This window comes from Myotis yumanensis, unplaced genomic scaffold (genome assembly GCF_028538775.1).
Source record: "Myotis yumanensis isolate MYYU_CA2020_CCGP unplaced genomic scaffold, mMyoYum1.0.hap1 SCAF_6, whole genome shotgun sequence".
Taxonomy (NCBI): Eukaryota; Metazoa; Chordata; class Mammalia; order Chiroptera; family Vespertilionidae; genus Myotis; species Myotis yumanensis.
In genome coordinates this window covers 51877237-51896084 of record NW_027223757.1, presented here as the reverse complement: position 1 = coordinate 51896084, position 18848 = coordinate 51877237, and the positions used below count along the sequence as shown (strand labels likewise).

Below are 18848 nucleotides of genomic sequence, written 5' to 3'. Positions count from 1 at the left end.
TGGTTTGACCAAGAGAAAATCTGATGGGTAGTTTGGGTCCAGTGTACGAAGCTAGTGAGTGAGGCTGTGCCGGCCTAGGACTGCTGCACTGCACAGTTCCAGGGGGCGCCATTCATATCCCCGTCTCTCGCCTGTGTGAGTGGTGCTCTCTGGAGGTTGGCAGTGCACAGCCTGCACACCGACGTGGTGGCCCTGGCCTGGCACACAGATGCCTGTTACTGTCATAGACTGGAAGCTGCTTGAGGTCAGGGACAGTGTCCAGCTCTGGGTCTGTAAAGCGCCCAGCAGGAGGCATTGCAGGAGGTCTGAGGTGGTCGATGTGAACGCTTGATCTCCCTGTTGGGCTGGAAGTTCCTGTAGGTCAGAGCGCCAGGTCCCAGGAGAATCCTCTCTCGCCTGGGCTGCACCGGTTGTAACGATGCCTCTTGCCTCCTTCAGGTCTTGCGCTTCAGTCGTGGGCGAAGTCTGAGGAAAAAGAGAGAGAGGCTCAAGGAAGAGAGGAGAGCTCAGTCTGTGCCAAGAGATGAGGTGGCACAAAGCAAGGTGGGGGTAGCCCTCCCGCCCTCCCCAGCTCCAGCCGCTCTCGGGGTGGGAACTGCCGACTCCGGGTTCATCTGGCGGCTGCCATGTCCTCTGGTCTCTTCCTTTCGCTGGGGTCCCTCAGACTATTGCCAGTCTGTTCCCTTGGCTTCGCGTCCTCCACTCCTCCTGGATTTCCTGTGTGTGTGCTGCCCTTACTTCCCAGCACCGTCATATGCTGGTCACTAGACCGTGTGTCTGTGGCCTTGCGCTACCCTGTGGCCAGCACTGCCTCTCTGTCACTGCGCCCGTAGTCATGTGGAGCAGGGCTTTTCTGAGTGTGGGGCCTCCTCTCGGAGCCACTCGATCAGAAACTCTGGCTGGGGCCCAGCGATCTGTTGAACAGTCCTCCCGGGGGCTCTGATGTGATTGCATTTTGAGAACCACTGGCAAAGGCTGCTTCCTCTCTGTCCGCTTAGGCCGTGGGCTGAGGCTGTGCAAATTAGAAAAAGATGCTCTCTGGGCAGCAGGGACGCATATGGTGACTAGGGTCTGAGTTGGATTTCAGTTCCCAGTGCCCACTTACCCCCTTGCCAGGTGCCCGTGTGCAGCTCGCAGCTCGTAGCTCGCAGCTCGCACTACTACACACGGCAGCCCTGGACTGGGCCACTCCCAGGAGGAAGACTAGGAGAGAGAGAACTTGGGGCACATAAAGTTTTATACCAAGTACTCATTCTTCTCCTATTTCGGTTATAAGTATTACTTTATAAAAGTTCTCACAAGGACCAGAAACATTTTTTTTTCCATTTCAGAGGGTTCTCTCTGCTATGATTTGAGGATCCACGTGCAAAGAATGGGGGCGGGGGTGTTTTGTTGAGATGTAAAAGAACAGAAATCTCCAATGCTGAGATTCTTGAAGTTCACATTGAATCAGATCTGAGAGTGTTTAGTTTGACACCTAATAAATAAAGTAAAAGCCAAACGTTCAACTGCCTGGGAAAAGCGCACGTGGCCAGTGAAGACCACCAACCAGTGCCCTGTATCTGAAATTTGTCATCGGCAAAGGTTCCCGTGGGTCTTGTGGTGGATGGAGTCTTGCAAGCAGAATTTTACAGCATTATTGAAAAAGGCCAAGGGGGCGAGTAGAACCTGTTTCTGGGCTCTCTTTCTCTGTAGGGAAGTGTCTCGGCAGGAGACACCCCTAGCAGTGACCAGGCTGCACCCAGAAAAGAAGAGGCCAGAGAAGATTTCCTGTCGGCCTCCCCAGAGCCCCGAGCAAAGGACAACAGGAGGAGAAAGTCAAGGCCCAAGGTCAGGAGGCACGTGAAAGCCGCCCAGAGATGGCTGGGAGCCGGTGACAGGGCCCTGGGACAGCCTCATGCCCAATGGCCAAAAGGCGCCTTCCCTCACTGGCTGGTTTGGAGCCAGAGCACAGACATTAAATCTGGTTAGCGGCAGGCACAGGTTAGCTTGCTGATGCATTTCTTTGGAATGTGGTGCTTGGAGTAGAACGCCATGAGACAAAGCCGGGCGGGGTTCTCTGCCCAAAAGTGGGTGAGATGGAGCCGCGGGCCAGGGGTCAGTCTTGCAGTTGTCACAGTGTTGAGGGTGCTGTCTCTTCCTCTCCCGCAGGTGTCAGCATTTTCCGACCCCACCCCACCTGCAGACCAGCAGCCTGGACACCAGAAGAATTTACATGTTCATAATCACCCGAAAAAGAGGCCCAGACATCGATGTTCACCCCCACCCCCTCCCCATGAGTTCAGAGCGTACCAGCTCTACACGCTGTACCGGGGCAAGGATGGGAAAGTGATGCAGGTACCTGCCGAGCCCCGTTGGACGTGGGACCGTGGCCTGCAGCAGGGTGCCTGTCGAGCACCATATCTGGGGGCTAATGTCCACTTTAGGCATTGGCTTAAGTGGGTATGAGCTTTAAGGAGAAAGGCTGGTGGCCCGCCCCACCTAAACACTGAGACCCTCCTGCTGCTTAGGCCCAGGCAGACAGGGGTGGTTACAGATCTTTCTGCACGGTCCCTAGGTGACTAGATAATCTTGAGGGCCCAGAGAGGATAAAAGCAGCCTGGGACTCCGTTACCCCCCTCTGATTCTTCCTGGGGCCTCCTGGACCCAGCACTGGGCCTGTGGGACCTTCCACAGTAAGGACAGGGCTGAGCCTGTCTCCATCTCGGCACCCCCTGCTGTGCTGGCTGGCACATGATGGGCACCCAGAACTCAGTTTTTGAAGGATCCAGGTGAGTTGGATCGATTCCTTTTTTGTTTCCCTCTTAGGCACCAATAAATGGCTGTCGATGTGAACCCCTAATCAACAAGCTGGAGAATCAGTTGGAGGCGACTGTGGAGGAGATCAGAGCAGAGCTGGGATCGGTTCAGGATAAGATGAATACGAAGCTGGGGCACATGGAGAGTAAGACCCAGCACCAGGTAAGCGAGCACCCGGCCTCCTCGTGCGCCGGTTTCTGGTGAAAACGTGATGGGAGACACCTGGGCAGACATCCTGTTCTGTAAACTGCCCTGAGCATGTGGGTGGGCTGACAGGAAGGGGCCTGCCTATGTGATTTTGTTGAAGCCTGCTTATTTAAACTTTTAAAGAACATGTTTATGCTTCTGTTTATAAAAGTAATATATACCTACTAGTGGCCTGGTGCACGAAATTCGTGCTCATTAAAAGGGAATTAATCAGAGGAAATATTTTAATATTGCTATTTGCCCTTTCTCTATAATAGAAGTGTCCGGCCGGCCCCACCCCCATTGGGAGACACCAAGACCTGGCCGGCCCCACCCCCGTCAAGCCCCGCCGGGCGGGGGACGCAGCCTCATGTCCCGGAGCTGGGGCAGGGGGCGTGGCCTCAGGGGGGGCGCAGCCTCAGGTCCCCTGGTCCCAGCACTGGGGGTGGGGACTCGAGTCTCACGCAAGTCCCCGACGCTGCAAGTCCCCGCCTACCCACACCTGCTGCATACGCAGCCTCCTGCTGATCGGTCATTACGTGTGAGAGTGTCAAAACCATTAACATATTAGCTCTTTATTATATAGATACCAGCCCAGGATCCAGTGAATCTTTTGTGCATTTGTGTTATTTCTGGGATCTCTTTTACTGTAGAACAGTTCCTGATTCTTTCTTTCAGCTCCACACCCCCCCGCCCCATAATACTAACTTTTTAAAGAGTCCAGGCCAATCTATAATAATAAAAGCATAATATTCTAATTAGACCAGACAGCTGAACAACCTTCTGGATGTCATTCCGTACGTCCTTTCAGACAAAGCCACAGCAGTGGGGGCCGAGGCAGAGGTGGTTAGGGATGATCAGGCAGGCAGGCAAGCAGTTAGGGGCAATCAGGCAGGCAGGTGAATGGTTAGGGGCGATCAGGCAGGCAGGCAAGCAGTTAGGGGTGATCAGGCAGGCAGGTAGAGTGGTTAGGGGCGATCAGGCAGGCAGGTAGAGTGGTTAGGGGCGATCAGGCAGGCAGGTAGAGTGGTTAGGGGCGATCAGGCAGGCAGGTAGAGTGGTTAGGGGTGATCAGGCAGGCAGATGAGCAGTTAGGAGTGATCAGGCAGACAGTCAAGTGGTTAGGGGCGATCAGGTAGGCAGGCAGGCGAGCGGTTAGGGCAGTGGTCGGCAAACTGCGGCCCCTTGAGTGTGGCTCTTCCACAAAATACCACATGCAGGCGCGCACGTACAGTGCGATTGAAACTTCGTGGCCACACTCAAAGGGCCAAAGAGCCGCATGTGGCTCGCGAGCCGCAGTTTGCCAACCACGGGGTTAGGGGCAATCAGGGAGGCAGGCGAGCGGTTAGGAGCCAGCTGTCCTGGATTGCAAGAGGGATGTCCGACTGCCAGTTTAGGCCCGATCTCTGAGGGGTCCGGATTACGAGAGGGTGCAGGCCGGGCTGAGGAAACCGCCCCCCCCCCCCCCACCACCGCCCCATGCGAAAATTTCGTGCACTGGGCCTCTAGTCCTAAATAATATCCTATATACTAAAAGCCTAATATGCTGAGTGGCCGGTCAGCCATTCAACCAATCAAAGCGTAATATGCTAATGATATGCTAAGGCTGCTCAGCCACTCGCTATGACATTCACTGACCACCAGGTGGGCAGACAGTCAACCAGTAGATTAGCTTGCTGCTGGGGTCCGGCCAATCAGGACTGAGTGAGATGGGCTGGACACGCCCTGTAGCCTCCCCACGGTTCCTCCCCAGCCCCGATTGTGCACCGGTGGGGTCCCTTGGCCTGGCCTGTGCCCTCTCACAATCCAGGACCCCTCGGGGGATGTCGGAGAGCCAGTTTGGGCCCGATCCCACAGACCAGGCTGAGGGACCCCACCCTGTCAAAGAAGGGAAGGTTCAGCCCTCCTGGCCCCTAGGGCCCTGTGGGAAGTGTCAGGATGAAGAGGGGACCCAGAGGGTATGTGATTGAGAGGTGGTGACCATCATTTCTTCTCTGATCAGTCCCATTGAACTCTCTCCACAGCCTTCCTCACGCTCGCTTTGGCCATATTTAGTGAAGCACCAGGAGGATTTGTGCACTGGCTGGATAAATGCCCTGAACACCCAGCTGCTTTCACTGCCTCTTAGGCAGCCACTAACATTTAAAAGGGGGAGAATAGCCCTGGCTGGGTTGACTTGGTGGATAGAGCATCGGCCTGTGGACTGAAGGGTCCCAGGTTCGATTCAAGTCAAGGGCACATGCCCGGGTGTGGGCTCCATCCCCATTATGGGGCTTGCTGGAGGCAGCCAATCAATGATTCCCATTCTCATCAGTGATGTTTCTATCTCTCCCTCTCCCTTCCTCTCTGAAATAAATAAAAATATATTTTTAAAAAATAAAAGGGGGAGAATAGCTCCATACTTTAAGAAATAGTTTTTCTTTTCAATCATAGTCACAGAAACACTGTTCTGAGACCTATAGAAATTCTCTTTTACCTACAAGGTCTTTATTGGCTTAAATTTTATAATTACTGTATATTCATAGTCTCTTAAACCCCTTAGGAACTTTAACAAGTGAGAAAAAGAAACATTGGCCTACATGGAAGCCTGATTGGAATTCTGAAAAATGAGAGTTCCGTGAATACTGCTTGAAAATGGAATAGAATGAGGGTGGAGGTTTGCTTGCCTTCTCTCTGGTCCCTGTTTGGTACCCCAGGTCCCTTCCTCAGGGGTCCATCCTTAGGTCATCTCAGCCATGCGCTCTGCCCATTGAATCCTAGATGCGTGTTCTGGACAAGCTGATGGTCGAGCGACTCTCGGCCGAGAGGACAGAGTGCCTGAGCCGCCTGCAGCAGCACTCGGACACAGAGAAGCTTGAGGGCGAGAAACGCCAGGTGAAAACCAGTACCTGTCAGTCCTTACCTGGTGGTTTACCACACTTCTCCTTGGAATTGAAAGACGGGAGGCCTATCATTGAAAGCTCAGAGGCTGGGGTCCCCTAAAGGGGTTTGCAGCAGCACATAGCACGTCATTTGCATCACTTTGCGATGAAGTCAATAGGAAAGGACCTGCCTTTCAGTTCGTGTTTGTTGCTGAATATGCCGGCAACAGGTGGGGACTGAAAAGTTCCTAGAACATGCTGGGGGAACTGTGACGTCTGCCCCGAAGCATGTCTGTGTGTGGGGTGTTCATTGGGCCATTCCTCTATTGAACAAGATCTGGTTCCTGCCCTCAGAGTGTGTGGTCTACTCGGGACAATAGACCTAAAATGAGCACTTGTGGTGTCTGAGAGCCGTGCTCCTAAGCAGCAGAACTGCTTCGTTGGGAAGACGTGGGAAGCTTTGGGTGTTTGAGTTGAAGGTGGCTCTGAGTCACGTAATGAGGATTGTAGACACTGACAGCCTGGGTGTTGGGTGAATCCTGGTCTATAGAGGGCAAGCAAAGAGGTTGTGTGTGGCCTGTGGGAGGGGGTTATCCACAGGTTTGGGGCTTGTCGAGATGGTATTCCCAACTATCATAGTTTAAAAGTCCATTCTTAATGCTTTATTCATTAACCATGGATTAAATTCACCTGAGTATTTTGTGGGTGCTTTTCAGATGTCCTTGGTGGATGAATTAAAAACCTGGTGCATGTTGAAGATTCAGAATCTGGAACTGAAGCTTACGGGAGACTCTAGGGCTAAATCCACGCCATCTACTTGTGAGTCCTCCACAGGTAACCCTCATGCAGAGAGAGAGCCCTTCCACCCAAAGGTGATGAAAACCCCCAAATCTTGTTCTCTCCTGCATCCTAAGGCGGCCCATAGGATAGGGCTGTGGAAAACTGGATTGCACAGCAACCTGTAGGGGCAAGGACAGGCTTTCTCACTGCTGTATACCAGGTCCTGTGCAGCAGTAAAGCTCTCTCATCTAAGTGGTCAGCATATTGGAATGAAGGAATAAAAGAATTGTTTTGATCATTGATAGCAAGTGCTTCAGGTACAGTGTTGATGGTGTAGAGTGGATCCCGTCCTGAGGGATGATGAATGGACATCTGTCCCCTCAGCAGCTTCCCTGATACCTCTTCCCCCTCTTCTCCTCTGTGATTGGCCTTTTACCTTCGTCCAACTCTGTGAAACTTGGTTGAGTGCACATCATGTATTGAAGCTGCCTCAAGGTGCTAAATCAGAGATGCTTCTGCAAAGCATCGTTACATTGGCCACAGAGATGACCCACAGTGATAGCTTTAATGACATTCAGAGAGTTAGAAATTAGGCTTCCAGGGCGGTTTTGGTATGTTGAGTGTCTTATGTTATCACAGACCATCTCTGGGACTGTGGTTTTATCTTCTTTATGCTCATGACAATGGCGAAAATCCTTGGCAGATTTTTCATGCGAGGACTAGTTCTGGAGCTTGGCGTGGAGCTCTGAGAACGGGGGATAGGACGGCCTTTCCCAATTGGAGCTTCACTCAGGGAACCAGTACCTGGGGCTGTGGTGTGGAAAGGGTTACTCATTCTCATTGGTAAATGCCCAGGTATGTTTGAGACACTTGGTGAGCTGTGCCATCCTTGGCCGTCAGGAAATGGTGCCCGGAGCCTTCCAGAGTGGGTTGAGGCAGGCTAAAGGAAAGGCCAGCACCTTTTTTGGCTTAGATGCCACCAGCATGGCTAACACAGTACCCATGAAAGCCTTGACAAGCCAGATGGTCATCAGGAGAGAAGGGGCAGGAAGGGCAGAGCAGCAGCTGCACACTGGTTGGTGAGTGGGAAGGCTGGTGGTCTGCAGGGTCCTCAGGGCTCCCAAAGGCCGACCTACAGCCATGTGACTGTGCCTGTGGCTTTGCTCTGACTTGTGTTTTCCTTCCCAAACCAGCTGTGGATCCATCAGTGGTGACGGCAGGTCCAGTCGCAGCTTCTGACAGTTCCCCTCGGGTGGTCAGGCCCAAGGAAAAGGGACTCAGCTCCACGGCCGCCCACAGGCTCCAGCAGGAGCTGTCCTCCTCCGACTGCACAGGCTCCCGACTGAGGAGCGTCAAGGTCCAGACAGCCTTGCTGCCCTTACAAGAGGCAGCCAGATGTGATCAGCAGGCCGGGCCCTGCGTCCACAGAGGCACCCAAACCAAGAAGTCTGGGAAAAGTGGGCAGACGAGGCATCGAGCCCAGCCACCAGCACCCAGCACCACCTGCGGGCAGCCACCACCAGCTACCGGCAGCGAGCAGACTGCCTCTCACATTCGAGACACCTCCCAAGCTCTGGAGATCACCCAGTATTTTTTTGAGGCTGTGGCTACCCAGATGGAGAAGTGGTATGAAAGGAAGATTGAAGAAGCACGAAGCCAAGCCAGTCAGAAAGCCCAGCAAGACAAGGCCACCCTGAAGGAACATATCAAAAGTTTAGAAGAGGAACTTGCTAAACTAAGGACGAAGGTGCAGAAGGAAAATTAGGGCCTGGGAAGTGGCTCAAGAAAGGATCCTTGAGGATTTCTGGTGTAGCAACTGCAGAATAGCTGTGCCCCAAGTGTCAATTAGAGTGCACATAGCAGACTTGCCTTTAAAACACATCACTAGTTTCTAAAATGTGCCAGACACACACGTTTCCTATGCCCTGAAGTTATGAAGACGTCAACAATTAAACTGAAACCAGGGAAAGCTTGTTTAGTTTCAGGTTTCATTACAAACTTAAAACCTCAGCCCAGGTTCATCTGAAGTTCAAAAGCTCAGATTAAGCGAACCACCTAGATACTCAATGATGTGTAAACCTAAGCCCTAAAATTCAGGATGTACAAAATAATAAAAATCAAAAGCAAGAAAAAAAAAGTTAATCCCCTGTGAACTTAAATCAAGTCATCATTCATGTAAACACACCTGCTGTGCCTAGACAAGAGTATCTTTCCGTCAGAGCTGTAACGGAGATGCGCTAACGCCTCCCTCAAATGCCGAATTCTCAGAGTGCTGACACTCTAACCAGGTGAAAATTTATCACACAGAGTCTGAGGAGAAAGGGATTTTCATAATGTCACAAGATCCAGTATAACTTAAAAGAAAATGTTTTAAAAAGTCAGAGTGTGTTTAAAAAATGAGTCATTGGATAATAGCACTGGGAATGTTTGTTAATAATGAACACAGATGAGAAAGATTCAAACCATTTGATCACAGTTTCTATATTTTCAGCCAAAATATAGAAATACTATATTTTCAGTGAATCCTTGTGATTTTAAAGCAGATTAATGAGGGGGGGCGGGGGGGGGGGGGAGTCACGTAACAATTACCTGAAACATCAATAACCTATTGATAATCCAACCCATTTACCTTAGAGTACCTTCCTGAATTTGAGTTTATGCATCTGTATTTTATAAAGAAACGAGGCTATTTCTTGGAAGTATTTCATTTTTAATTGAGTTCTGTCATTAAAACACCCCAAAAGCTTTCGCACTGCTTCGCAGTGACTGTGCATTCCCCAGCCTCCGGGGCCCTGAGGGGTTTGCTCTGCTCTATAGAATATACAAAGTTACAAAAGTAGCTCCGTATGTTGAATCTTTCAATTTAATCATCTTTAGACTTCTTGTCCCTTGGAATGTGGGATTATATTCATCTCAAAATTCCATGTATGCATAGAAACCTCAGTTCTATATCTATAAACACAGGAACTGAGTAACTATTGCCTGTAATTTTGAATAAAATGTTGCTTATTGAGCCAAAGAGAAAAGAATGACTTCTTGACATGGAAATAGTCAGAAAAAACAAGGTATGTTTTTAGCCCCTTTGTGGGGTTTTTGCCTTCCACACTCACCGTTGTTTTTGTTTTTCTTAATAGTGACAGGATGGATATAAACATTCCTCATAAATGTAGACGAATGGCAGCTTGACCGAACCTGGGTGGGGAATTCATGTGATGCTCTCAAGCTTCTTTTCACGCTCCTGAGCTTGTCTTGTTCCTCAGCTGCTGTGGAGGTACACGGTCTTCCCCGAGACGCTCTGCATTGCTACTTGTGGAGGTGCTTCCTCTTTTCGAGTTCCTGGTGCAGAATCACAGCGCTGGGTGGTAGTGCTAGGTGGCACCTTCAGACCATAGTGTGCTTTGGTGGGAAGTATTTTGATTATGTACCTCCTGCCCACCAGGAGCAGGCAGCTTCTTATTGTGAGCTGGCTATTTCCATCCAAGCCGCAGTTAGGGACGAGACTAGGGAGGAATGAGAAAGGTCGAATGTACCTCGTCTGCAGAGAACACAGATCTTGTTTCTCAAAGATGGGAAAACCTGTAATAGAGGCTGGGAGACGGAACAAGCCATCAGACTCCTAACGCAGAGATAGATGGCAGCCTCTCAAGACAAAGCAGTAGCTCTGATCACACCTGCGTTTGGTCTGTTTTTGTTCCTTATTGTCAAAAAACTCAGCTGTGGGTCCGATGTGGTTTTTCTTATTTTTACCTTGTGCTATCTACTAAAATGAGCAAATGCCACAATAGTACTTTTCCAAAGAAGCAGAACTATTAACTATTTATAGCTGGTCATGTAGGTAGTGTTTCAGAGTGAGGCTGGAACCTTCAGTGGCTGTGGGGAAAGTGATGTAAAATACATAAAAGTTATGCAGTATTGCAGTGTTGCTGTTTTTTGCTGTTGTTAGTGCATTATTGCATTTGAGTGTAGTAATATTTGTGATAGACTGAATATCGGTTCTAATCTTACCTTTGACTTTGGGAGCCCAAAATAAAGGAAGTGATCTTTTCATGTTATACCCTCTTTTTTCAGTCAAGCATTGAGAGGTATGTGGTCTTCTATTTAACATTTTTATCACCTTGAATTTCTGTTACTTCCAAGCATGAGACTTGGTTCTCAACACTATGGATACGAAACTCCTTATTTAAAACATGAAAGTGTGAATATTTAGCCTGCATTTTCATTTGTGTAGCTAACCAAATTTTATGATTCCTGAAAGAGTGCCTTCACTCAACCACACTTCACCATGTTTCCATAAAAGTGTAGTTTAAACACATCTGCTTTAAAGTAGAGATCAGGTGAACTGCATGAAAAAAATATTTTTTAAAAGCCTGTTGTAACATGGAAAGATTTCTCAGTGTAAGCTTAAACAAATGTTTTATTTAAACTGTTGACCTTTTGGAAAATACTGAACAAAGAAGAAGGATAACATTACTTGTCATTTTATGCAGACAAAGATAACATTTTTTTTTTTTTACTAACAAATAATTCCTAAAAGCTAAATATAATTCATCTTGTGATATAAAAGCCAATCAAGATTTAAAGGACAAGCCAGTTTTAAAAAGCTAATGACATTTTTAGAATACATCTTATGAATAAGAAAAAACATTAAAAATGTATTTTGTTATGTTTTTAAAGGGAAATATGCATTTCCTATATAGTAAGTCAAGTATTATGACTATAAATGTGAATATATTAATTTAAATTAATAACACAAAAGCAAGACACAATACAGCAAAGCATTTTCTTTTAATACAAAATAGAGTGGGTAAAGTGATTCACTCTTCTCAGTAAACAAATAATTAACTTAATTCTAGTATAATTTCTCAACTGCCTGACTCAAGGAAGGAAGTAGCTCAAGGTGATTTCTAGTTTGGCACAGAGTGACAATTTGCTTTTTATTCTGTTTGAATCTTATTCTACATGATCCTAATTTTGTTTTCAAAGTAGATGTGAGCAGCTTCCTTTTGTTTTTATTTTACTAGCATTTTCCTTCCTTCATAAAAGAGAGATAATTTAGGTAAGTATGGGCCTCTGCCTCTCAGCTCTCCTGTGTCTGTTGGCATGACTGCAGTAATACCTATACCAGGAAATACATTCTGCTGTCCTCAACCTTTAAAGTCCTGTGACTCTGCAGGCACATTCATAGCATTGCCGTGCCAAGAGTTTAACATTTCCAACCTGACACACTTAAAAGAGGGCAGTGACACCGAGGCAGTCAATATGCTAAATAAGAAATAGCCTTAGCAACTTCTCATATGCTAGAAAGCTTTTGTATTAAAATTTTTTAATATAAAGATTTATTCTTCAAATACATAAACTGAACATTCAAACTTCTTAAAAGTAAATGTTAGGAACAAGACTTGCACATTCAAACAAGAGTGTAGTTTACAGGGAACATACCCAGGAAGGTAACTTGTCTTTATTAGAATACCGATAAAGATGATGGATAAAATGTACTTCACCAGCAGTTCTGTTCTGGCCAACATCTTTCTTAATGACCATCATTTCATATGTGAGGAGAAATTGCTAAATAAATCGTAGGCTAAACAACAGACTTGACCTATAATTCAGGGGGAATATTGAAAGCATGTAAGTGAACCAAAAAAATTAAACTGTTCTGTAGAAATGAAAGTAAAAGCTTGTCAGTTATAATAATTTGAGCTTCTGGAAGGTAAGAATTAAGTTTTGTGTTTTACCCATTTTAAAAAACAAACAAACTACAGGTTTGGTTTTCTTGAAGTCTTTGGTATTTGCATCTTGCAAATTCAAACCACAAATGCTCTTACATATTCCATATACACCACTGCTGGGAAGAACAGCGAGTCACTGACTTCCTCACAACTTCAACGATGGTTTTTAGCTTTGAGATTTTAGGTTTTCTAGGGACAGCCTATACTTGAGTATGTATGTCAATCATGCTACTCAAAGAATATTTTTAATGTGTTCTCTGTTCAGAAACTGTTCAAATGCTTTTTTCATCAGATGGCTTTGCAGTAGGCTGGCCAATGCACATCTTTATAAAATCTAAAAATTGTCTCATGCAAGCATTTTGAATGAACAGATTACCCTGTGGCAGAGTATTCAGAAATATTTGGTCTTCTGAGCTCTGAGGCTGTGGGACATGGAGGTGGACCCTGGTTGTGCAGGTCATTGACATATGCCACCATCGGCTAGGCCTCTCCACTGGCACAGTCCAATACTAAACACCATTTGTCTTTCTGCGTAATTTTTCCTATATCTTTCAGGGGCTGGTCAGATTCTTGGATTAATTTTTTAGATCTGTTCTGTAGATGAACAGAGGACTTCAGGCTGCAGGACTGCCGGTCCCAGCCTCTTACCACAAACTCACTTTGACTGTATTAACTGTTATACATTTGGTCTCTTTCAAAAGTGTTCTGAAGTCCATGTCTTTCTCGGATGTATTCTTTAAGCTCTTTGTTTTTTTTTCCTGTCACTGGAGAACCTATTGCACTGAAGATCTTCCCTAATGATTTATTGTGCTACTTCTACATGGATGTTAAGGTAATTGCATTAGTTTCATCCAGACGTTGCCTCTTCTTTTGGTGTTCAAGGTATTTACTAAGGATCTCTTTCTCCTTTCTCTTCAACAAAGATCTAGATTCCAGTGGTTATCTATTTCAGTATCAGATCATGACACATCTGCAGAACATACCTCAACCACCGTGAGGGATAATACAGGAGGATTTTTTAAGGAAGTTCCAGGTTATCTCCTGAGGTCAGTACACCCCAATCCTACCTGTCATACTGTTTTCCAAAACAGCTTAATTGACTTATACAATGTTATATGCCAATTATATTTTAATTTTTAAAAATGAAAAAGAAACAGCTTTATTAGGTATAATTCCCATAGGATACATATAAAATATACATTTTCATGGGTTTTAGTATATTCAGAGTTATGCAACCAAAACCTAACTTTACAATGTTTTCATCACCCCAACAAGAAACCCCATATCCAGTTACTCTCCATTACATCCAGAGCCCTAGCAACCACTGACCTTTCTACCTATCCCACACATTTCCTATAAACGGGATCATACAATATGTGATCCTTTGTGACTGGCCTCTTTTACTTAGTGTTTTCAAGGTTCATTCGTGTGTCGCACGTATCAGTACTTCACTCCTTTTTACCGCCGAATGTTTTATTGTATAGATATACCACATTTTTTATTTACTTGTTTATCAGTTGGTGGGCATTTGGATTGTTTTGGGCTATTATGAAATAATGCTGCTATGAACATTTGTGTACCCATGTTTTGTAGACGTGTGTCTTTAGTTTTGTTGGTTGAAACCTAGGAGTAAACCTGCTGAATCAAGTAACTGTTTAACCTTTTGAGCAGCCGACAGTCTGTTTTCCAAAGCAGCTGGTATATTTTCTGTTCCCACCAGCAATAGATGAGGGTTCTGATTTCTCCACATCTTCCCCATTAGTAGTTATCTCCCTTTTTGATTACAGCCATTCTAGTGCATGTGGTGGATGTGTAGTATCTCATTGTGGTTTTGATTTGCATTTCCCTGATGAATAATGGTGTTGAGTATTTTTTTTATGTGTTAATTCAGTGGTCGGCAAACTGCAGCTCGCGAGCCAAATGTGGCTCTTTGGCCCCTTGAGTGTGGCCACAAAGTTTCAATTGCACTGTATGTGCGTGCCCGCACGTGGTATTTTGTGGAAGAGCCACACTCAAGGGGCCGCAGTTTGCCGACCACTGTGCTAATTGACCGTTTCTTGTACTGGTTTTTGCTTCTTATAAAAACTGCTGACAAATCCAGAAACATTTTCAAAATACAGGGTATGTTTTTCAGCGCTAAGGAAATTGTTCCAATGCGGCTTTTCTTTGCCCTCTGTGACGTGCCATGCTCCACGTTCTGATATTCTGCTGGAGTGTCGTACATACAGTTTGACTTGACTTTGGGCTGCCTGTCGTTGAGCCTAAGCTCAAAAAACACATGGAGACCTTGAAAATCTTTCAGGATAATGCTATAGTTAAGATTTTGCTAAAGCAAGTGTTCTTTCTAACTCCTTGAGCTGCATGTTGCCTTGTGTAATCATCATCCGGATTGTAACCTGTAAGAGAAAGTGAGATCTGGTCACTGTTTTACCTGGTTAATCAAGGTGCCGCTGTATGATTGTATTTGTTCAAGTTAAGAACCAATACTGAGAATTCAAACTGCTGCGTATTAGAGAAGCCAAAAATCTAACAATCAGGAGTGCACGGTGTCTGACAGTCATACTTCCCAGACCCTCCTGCTGTAATATTTACAATATTTTCCTCTGTGTGTGTTGGGGGGAAGGGAGTGTTAAAGAGAAAAGTCAGGTGATGCTAGTGTAGAATGTAGATACTGATAGTAAAGATTGTAAAATTTTAAATAGTTAAGGAAGTGGAAAATCAGTAACATTAGAGCAATGATCAAGATATCTCAGTGCCATTTATATTCCAAGATGTCTACCAAACGTTTTTAAAAATTCACTGAACAATACAAAAAAGGGTCAGGGACTGTCGTTACTATGAGCTTGTTCTTACCTCGTCAGTGGCACTTTTGTTTCTTTTGAATTCTTCCCTTGCCCAGTCCTTCAGGTATTTGCGATCAGAATCCTTTGGAACTTGCCGAATGGCTTGCAAAATCCTTCTGTAGAGAAGGAGGACTTGCTGCCTTCTCACAAACTGTGCAGGGGAGGAGAGAGGGCCATTACAACCGCACCATTACAGCCCAGAAGGCTCCACTTTAGCAAACCAGACTGTAACCACATCACTTCTCTTTGGTCCTTAGTTTTGAAAAGGACAAAGAAAAACCCTCTTTTATTTTTCTTTTAAGAAAACAAGTTTACTTGGGCTGTTTGTTTGCTCTGTCAAACGTAAGAGCCCTTAAAATCTAGAGCTGACTATTGGGCAGAAAAAGGGCTCCCAGAAGAAGAAACTATAACCACAACAGCACTTTTTCTAAGTTCAGGCAGTTGTGAGAATCCCCTGGTAACCTCATTTGCTCTTTTCCACGGATCAGTGTAACAGGCAGAGCAGTTCCCGAGGCGTCAGGGCTCCAGGAGATCAAGAGCCTGCCCTGCCTTTCTGTCCGACCAGACTGGTTTCCGCCTACACGGCCCCGCCCCTTCCTCCCAGGCCCCGCCCCCTCCCAGCCACACCTCATGGGGAAGCCCCGCCCCTCCGGCCCAGGCCCATCAGAGGGCGCGCGGGGTCACCTGCCCCAGTTGCTCCCCAGACGCACCCCGTAGGTTGGGTGCAGGGGGAGACGGAGAGTTGAGCTGAGACCTGGGGAAGCTGTCCCAGAGGCCCGGGAAAATAGCTGGTACCTGCTTTAGCGTTAGTGTCGCTGGGGGTAAGCGGGAAGTAGCCATGTCCTCCACGCCGCCGGTTGGCTAGAGCCACAGTGCGCAGGAGCGGAAGTGGAGAGTGGGACGAGGGGGCGGGCCGAGTTCGGTTTCCTGGGAGACGCCTGCAGCTTGGGCGTCTGCCTGGAGAGCCGAGCTGTGGAATCAGCTTGTAGCCTGGGCACTTTGTTGTCTGGGCCTGAGTGTCCGGGTAAAAGGGGATGGCAGTTTGTCATAGGTGGTTGAGAATGGAGTGAGTGGAAAGGCATTTAGCACAGTTCCTGACACATGGTTATGAGTTTCATTAAATGGAAGTTCAGTTTTTTGGGGGGTGAGGGGGGAAATTATTCTGGTGTACTCTTTTTGAACTTTTTTACTACTAATATATATAATTAGGAATGTTATAAGCTTAAATGTTAATTTATTTTAGAATTCGTGCCCTCTTCCTTTGTCTTTTTCATTCTCATCCTGCCCTTTTTTTTATTGCATTTTCCTGGCAGCGTGGTGGTCTTCACGAGGCTTTCAATGGCCGCCCCATTGCAGCTGTAAGAACTTTGTATCGCTAATAACAAGGAAATGCACATCCTATGTCTTCATTTCCTCATAATTATTTTGCCCTCCCCACAACACACACACACAAGCATTTAGGTCGTTACTATAAGGGGGTTAGTGGATCTTTGCTATATTTCTTTTCTAAATAGGGTGTTCCAAATTAAAATACAACCAAACAGGATCATTCAATGATCTGTTTACTTGATGAACATTTACAAAAATGTCCCATTACCTGTTGCCTCGCTTTTTGGAATCCTTGGTGCTTCCTTTTCCAAATTGTGTTCTGGGTCTGTGAAGTGAGATGATAGCATCTCCCTCAGAGTCCTTGTGTGTATAATGCACTGAGAACAGGGTGTGGCACATATAAGCACTCTAATGGTGAGTTTTTTTTAACATTACCAGGCTTACCCCATGACCACTTTTTCAAAATTTGTGTACTAATTAGCAATAGCAATTCATTGACTTCTTTTTCTTTTAAATATTAGTGAAGTTTGCCCAGCCATTGTGGCTCAGTGGTTGAGCTATGAACCAGGAGCTTCCAGTTCAATTCCCGGTCAGGGCACATGGCTGGGTTGTGGGCTCCATCCCGTGTGGGGCATGCAGGAGGCAGTTATCAATGATTCTCTCTCATCATTGATGTTTCTCTCTCTCTCTCCTCTCCCCTCGTCTCTGAAATCAATAAAAATACACTTAAATGTTAGTGAAGTTAAATACCCCTGACAACTTTTAGTTACACTTATTTTTTGAATTGTCATGACTTTGGTCCATTAATGCTGATTAAGACTTTTTTATGTAATTAATTCATTTACTTTTTAAATTAAATTCTTTATTGTTTAAGGACTTTATTCTAATCTTATGTGGGTTGTTTGCTTGTTTGTTTGTTTTTTAATTTGGTCCTTTATGTAGCTTTAAGTTTCTATACAATAATGTGTATTTTTTGAGGCTTTTCAATTTTTAAATTTTTTTTTCATTGTTAATGTTTAAAATATTTACTTCATCTAGAATTTATTTTGATTCATGGCATGATATGGATGTTAAGTTCTTTTTCAGCTGCTAAACTATACTTTTGATACCATTTAATAGTTTATTCCTCTTCCTGGACTTTGTGATACCTATATGGTAAATTCTCTTAGGATTTGAATAATCTATTCAGGATTATTTTATCTGGGACTCATTTTTAATTTTTGTTGTGTTGTTTTTTATATGGCAAGAAGACTCCTCTGTAGTTTCTTGCACAAATCTTATTAATCTTCTATACAACCTTTAGAAATATTTTCTATCATTTCCCTCCAAATCATCTTAGGATCTTTATTACAATTTTGACAGTGTTCAACCTATCCTTTCTATATAATAAAAGGCTAATATACAAATTGTCCCCTCAACCAGGAGTTCGACCAGGGTGGGGCCAGCCGGCCAACCGCCTGCAGCCCCTCCCCCTGGCTGGCCCCCCTGATTGCCCCCCCCCCCCCAGCCACCCCAATCAGGGCGGGCCGGCTGGACCCCATCCGTGCACGAATTTGTGCACTGGGCTTCTAGTAAATTAATGTGTGAGAACAGATATTTTTAGCCCATTTCTTCTTCTCATCAAGAAACATTCATGTTAGATACTGGTAATGCTGTCAAGAGTCATATATGCTCTCTGTTCTCAGCCCCACAGTATGGGCAGGAAGACATGTAAGTCTAAGTGTTAGATGTCAAGGTTCATAATATGGGAGCTCATTCTTCCTGGAGGGCTTATCAGAGCAACATGTTTGTCAGAAAGGAAAGTAGGTAAGAGAATTCCAGAAAAGAATGTGTGGAACATGGGCAGATTTTAGGATCCCTGTAGTTTGTTGTGATAGATGGAATGGTGTGGTGGGGATGCAGGGAGAGCAAGGCAGCAGTCAGGGCACCCTAATAATAAATGTCCTCTTCACAGCGGGGCCCTCTGGAGGAACTTTTGAAAGATCGCCTTGGATGTTGTGAGTAGGACAAAGTGAAGCTAGCAGATTACTTTAGGATACTATTTAATACTCCAGGCTACAGATTTAAAAGAATTCCCACTACAGTGTCGTCAGAGGAGACAGGATAAGATAAACACCCAGAAGTTAGAGCAGACAAGACTGGGGTTTGGATGAAGAAAGAGAAGTAAATAAGGCAGACGTAAAGACCGAGTAGCAGGTGAGTGTGAGAGGAAGCATGTCCTCGGAACCTTCTAAGTGACGTGTGCTTTGTACCCTGGGCCAGGGTCTGCCTGACCCCCACCCCGGTCCCTGATAGGTCTCCTGTGACTGCTCCCATGCTTC

General features: G+C 45.9%; 2 protein-coding genes and 1 long non-coding RNA gene across 12 annotated transcripts in view; 2 read left to right on the top strand and 1 right to left on the bottom strand.

Annotated features, from left to right (window-relative positions):
• ANKRD6 (ankyrin repeat domain 6) overlaps positions 1–10678 on the top strand; it is a 148348-nt gene extending 137670 nt beyond the window's left edge. For 4 of the 10 annotated variants that reach the window (XM_070418084.1, XM_070418086.1, XM_070418090.1 and 1 more), the window contains 7 exons: positions 439–543; positions 1696–1830; positions 2152–2337; positions 2809–2961; positions 5746–5859; positions 6563–6680; positions 7820–8600. In XM_070418084.1, the coding sequence (XP_070274185.1) occupies positions 439–543; positions 1696–1830; positions 2152–2337; positions 2809–2961; positions 5746–5859; positions 6563–6680; positions 7820–8391 (1383 nt within the window). In that variant the 3' untranslated portion in view covers positions 8392–8600. Of the gene's footprint in view, positions 1–438; positions 544–1695; positions 1831–2151; positions 2338–2808; positions 2962–5745; positions 5860–6562; positions 6681–7819; positions 8915–9760 lie in introns of those variants that run through there. The other 6 variants (XM_070418087.1, XM_070418083.1, XR_011471849.1 and 3 more) reach the window with 5 other exon arrangements.
• A 715-nt stretch (positions 10679–11393) lies between these two features.
• Positions 11394–18848, top strand: part of LOC139012330 (uncharacterized) — a 30515-nt gene continuing 23060 nt past the window's right edge. The window contains exons 1-2 of the long non-coding RNA XR_011471850.1: positions 11394–13187; positions 13279–13401. This is a non-coding gene — a long non-coding RNA (uncharacterized lncRNA). The remainder of the gene's footprint in view (positions 13188–13278; positions 13402–18848) is intronic.
• LYRM2 (LYR motif containing 2) lies at positions 11414–16088 on the bottom strand. Its single transcript, XM_070418093.1, has 3 exons — positions 15994–16088; positions 15209–15349; positions 11414–14751 (listed from the first exon to the last, which is right to left on the bottom strand). Exons 1-3 carry the CDS (start codon positions 16036–16038, stop codon positions 14671–14673), a joined length of 267 nt encoding a protein of 88 aa, XP_070274194.1. The 5' UTR covers positions 16039–16088; the 3' UTR covers positions 11414–14670.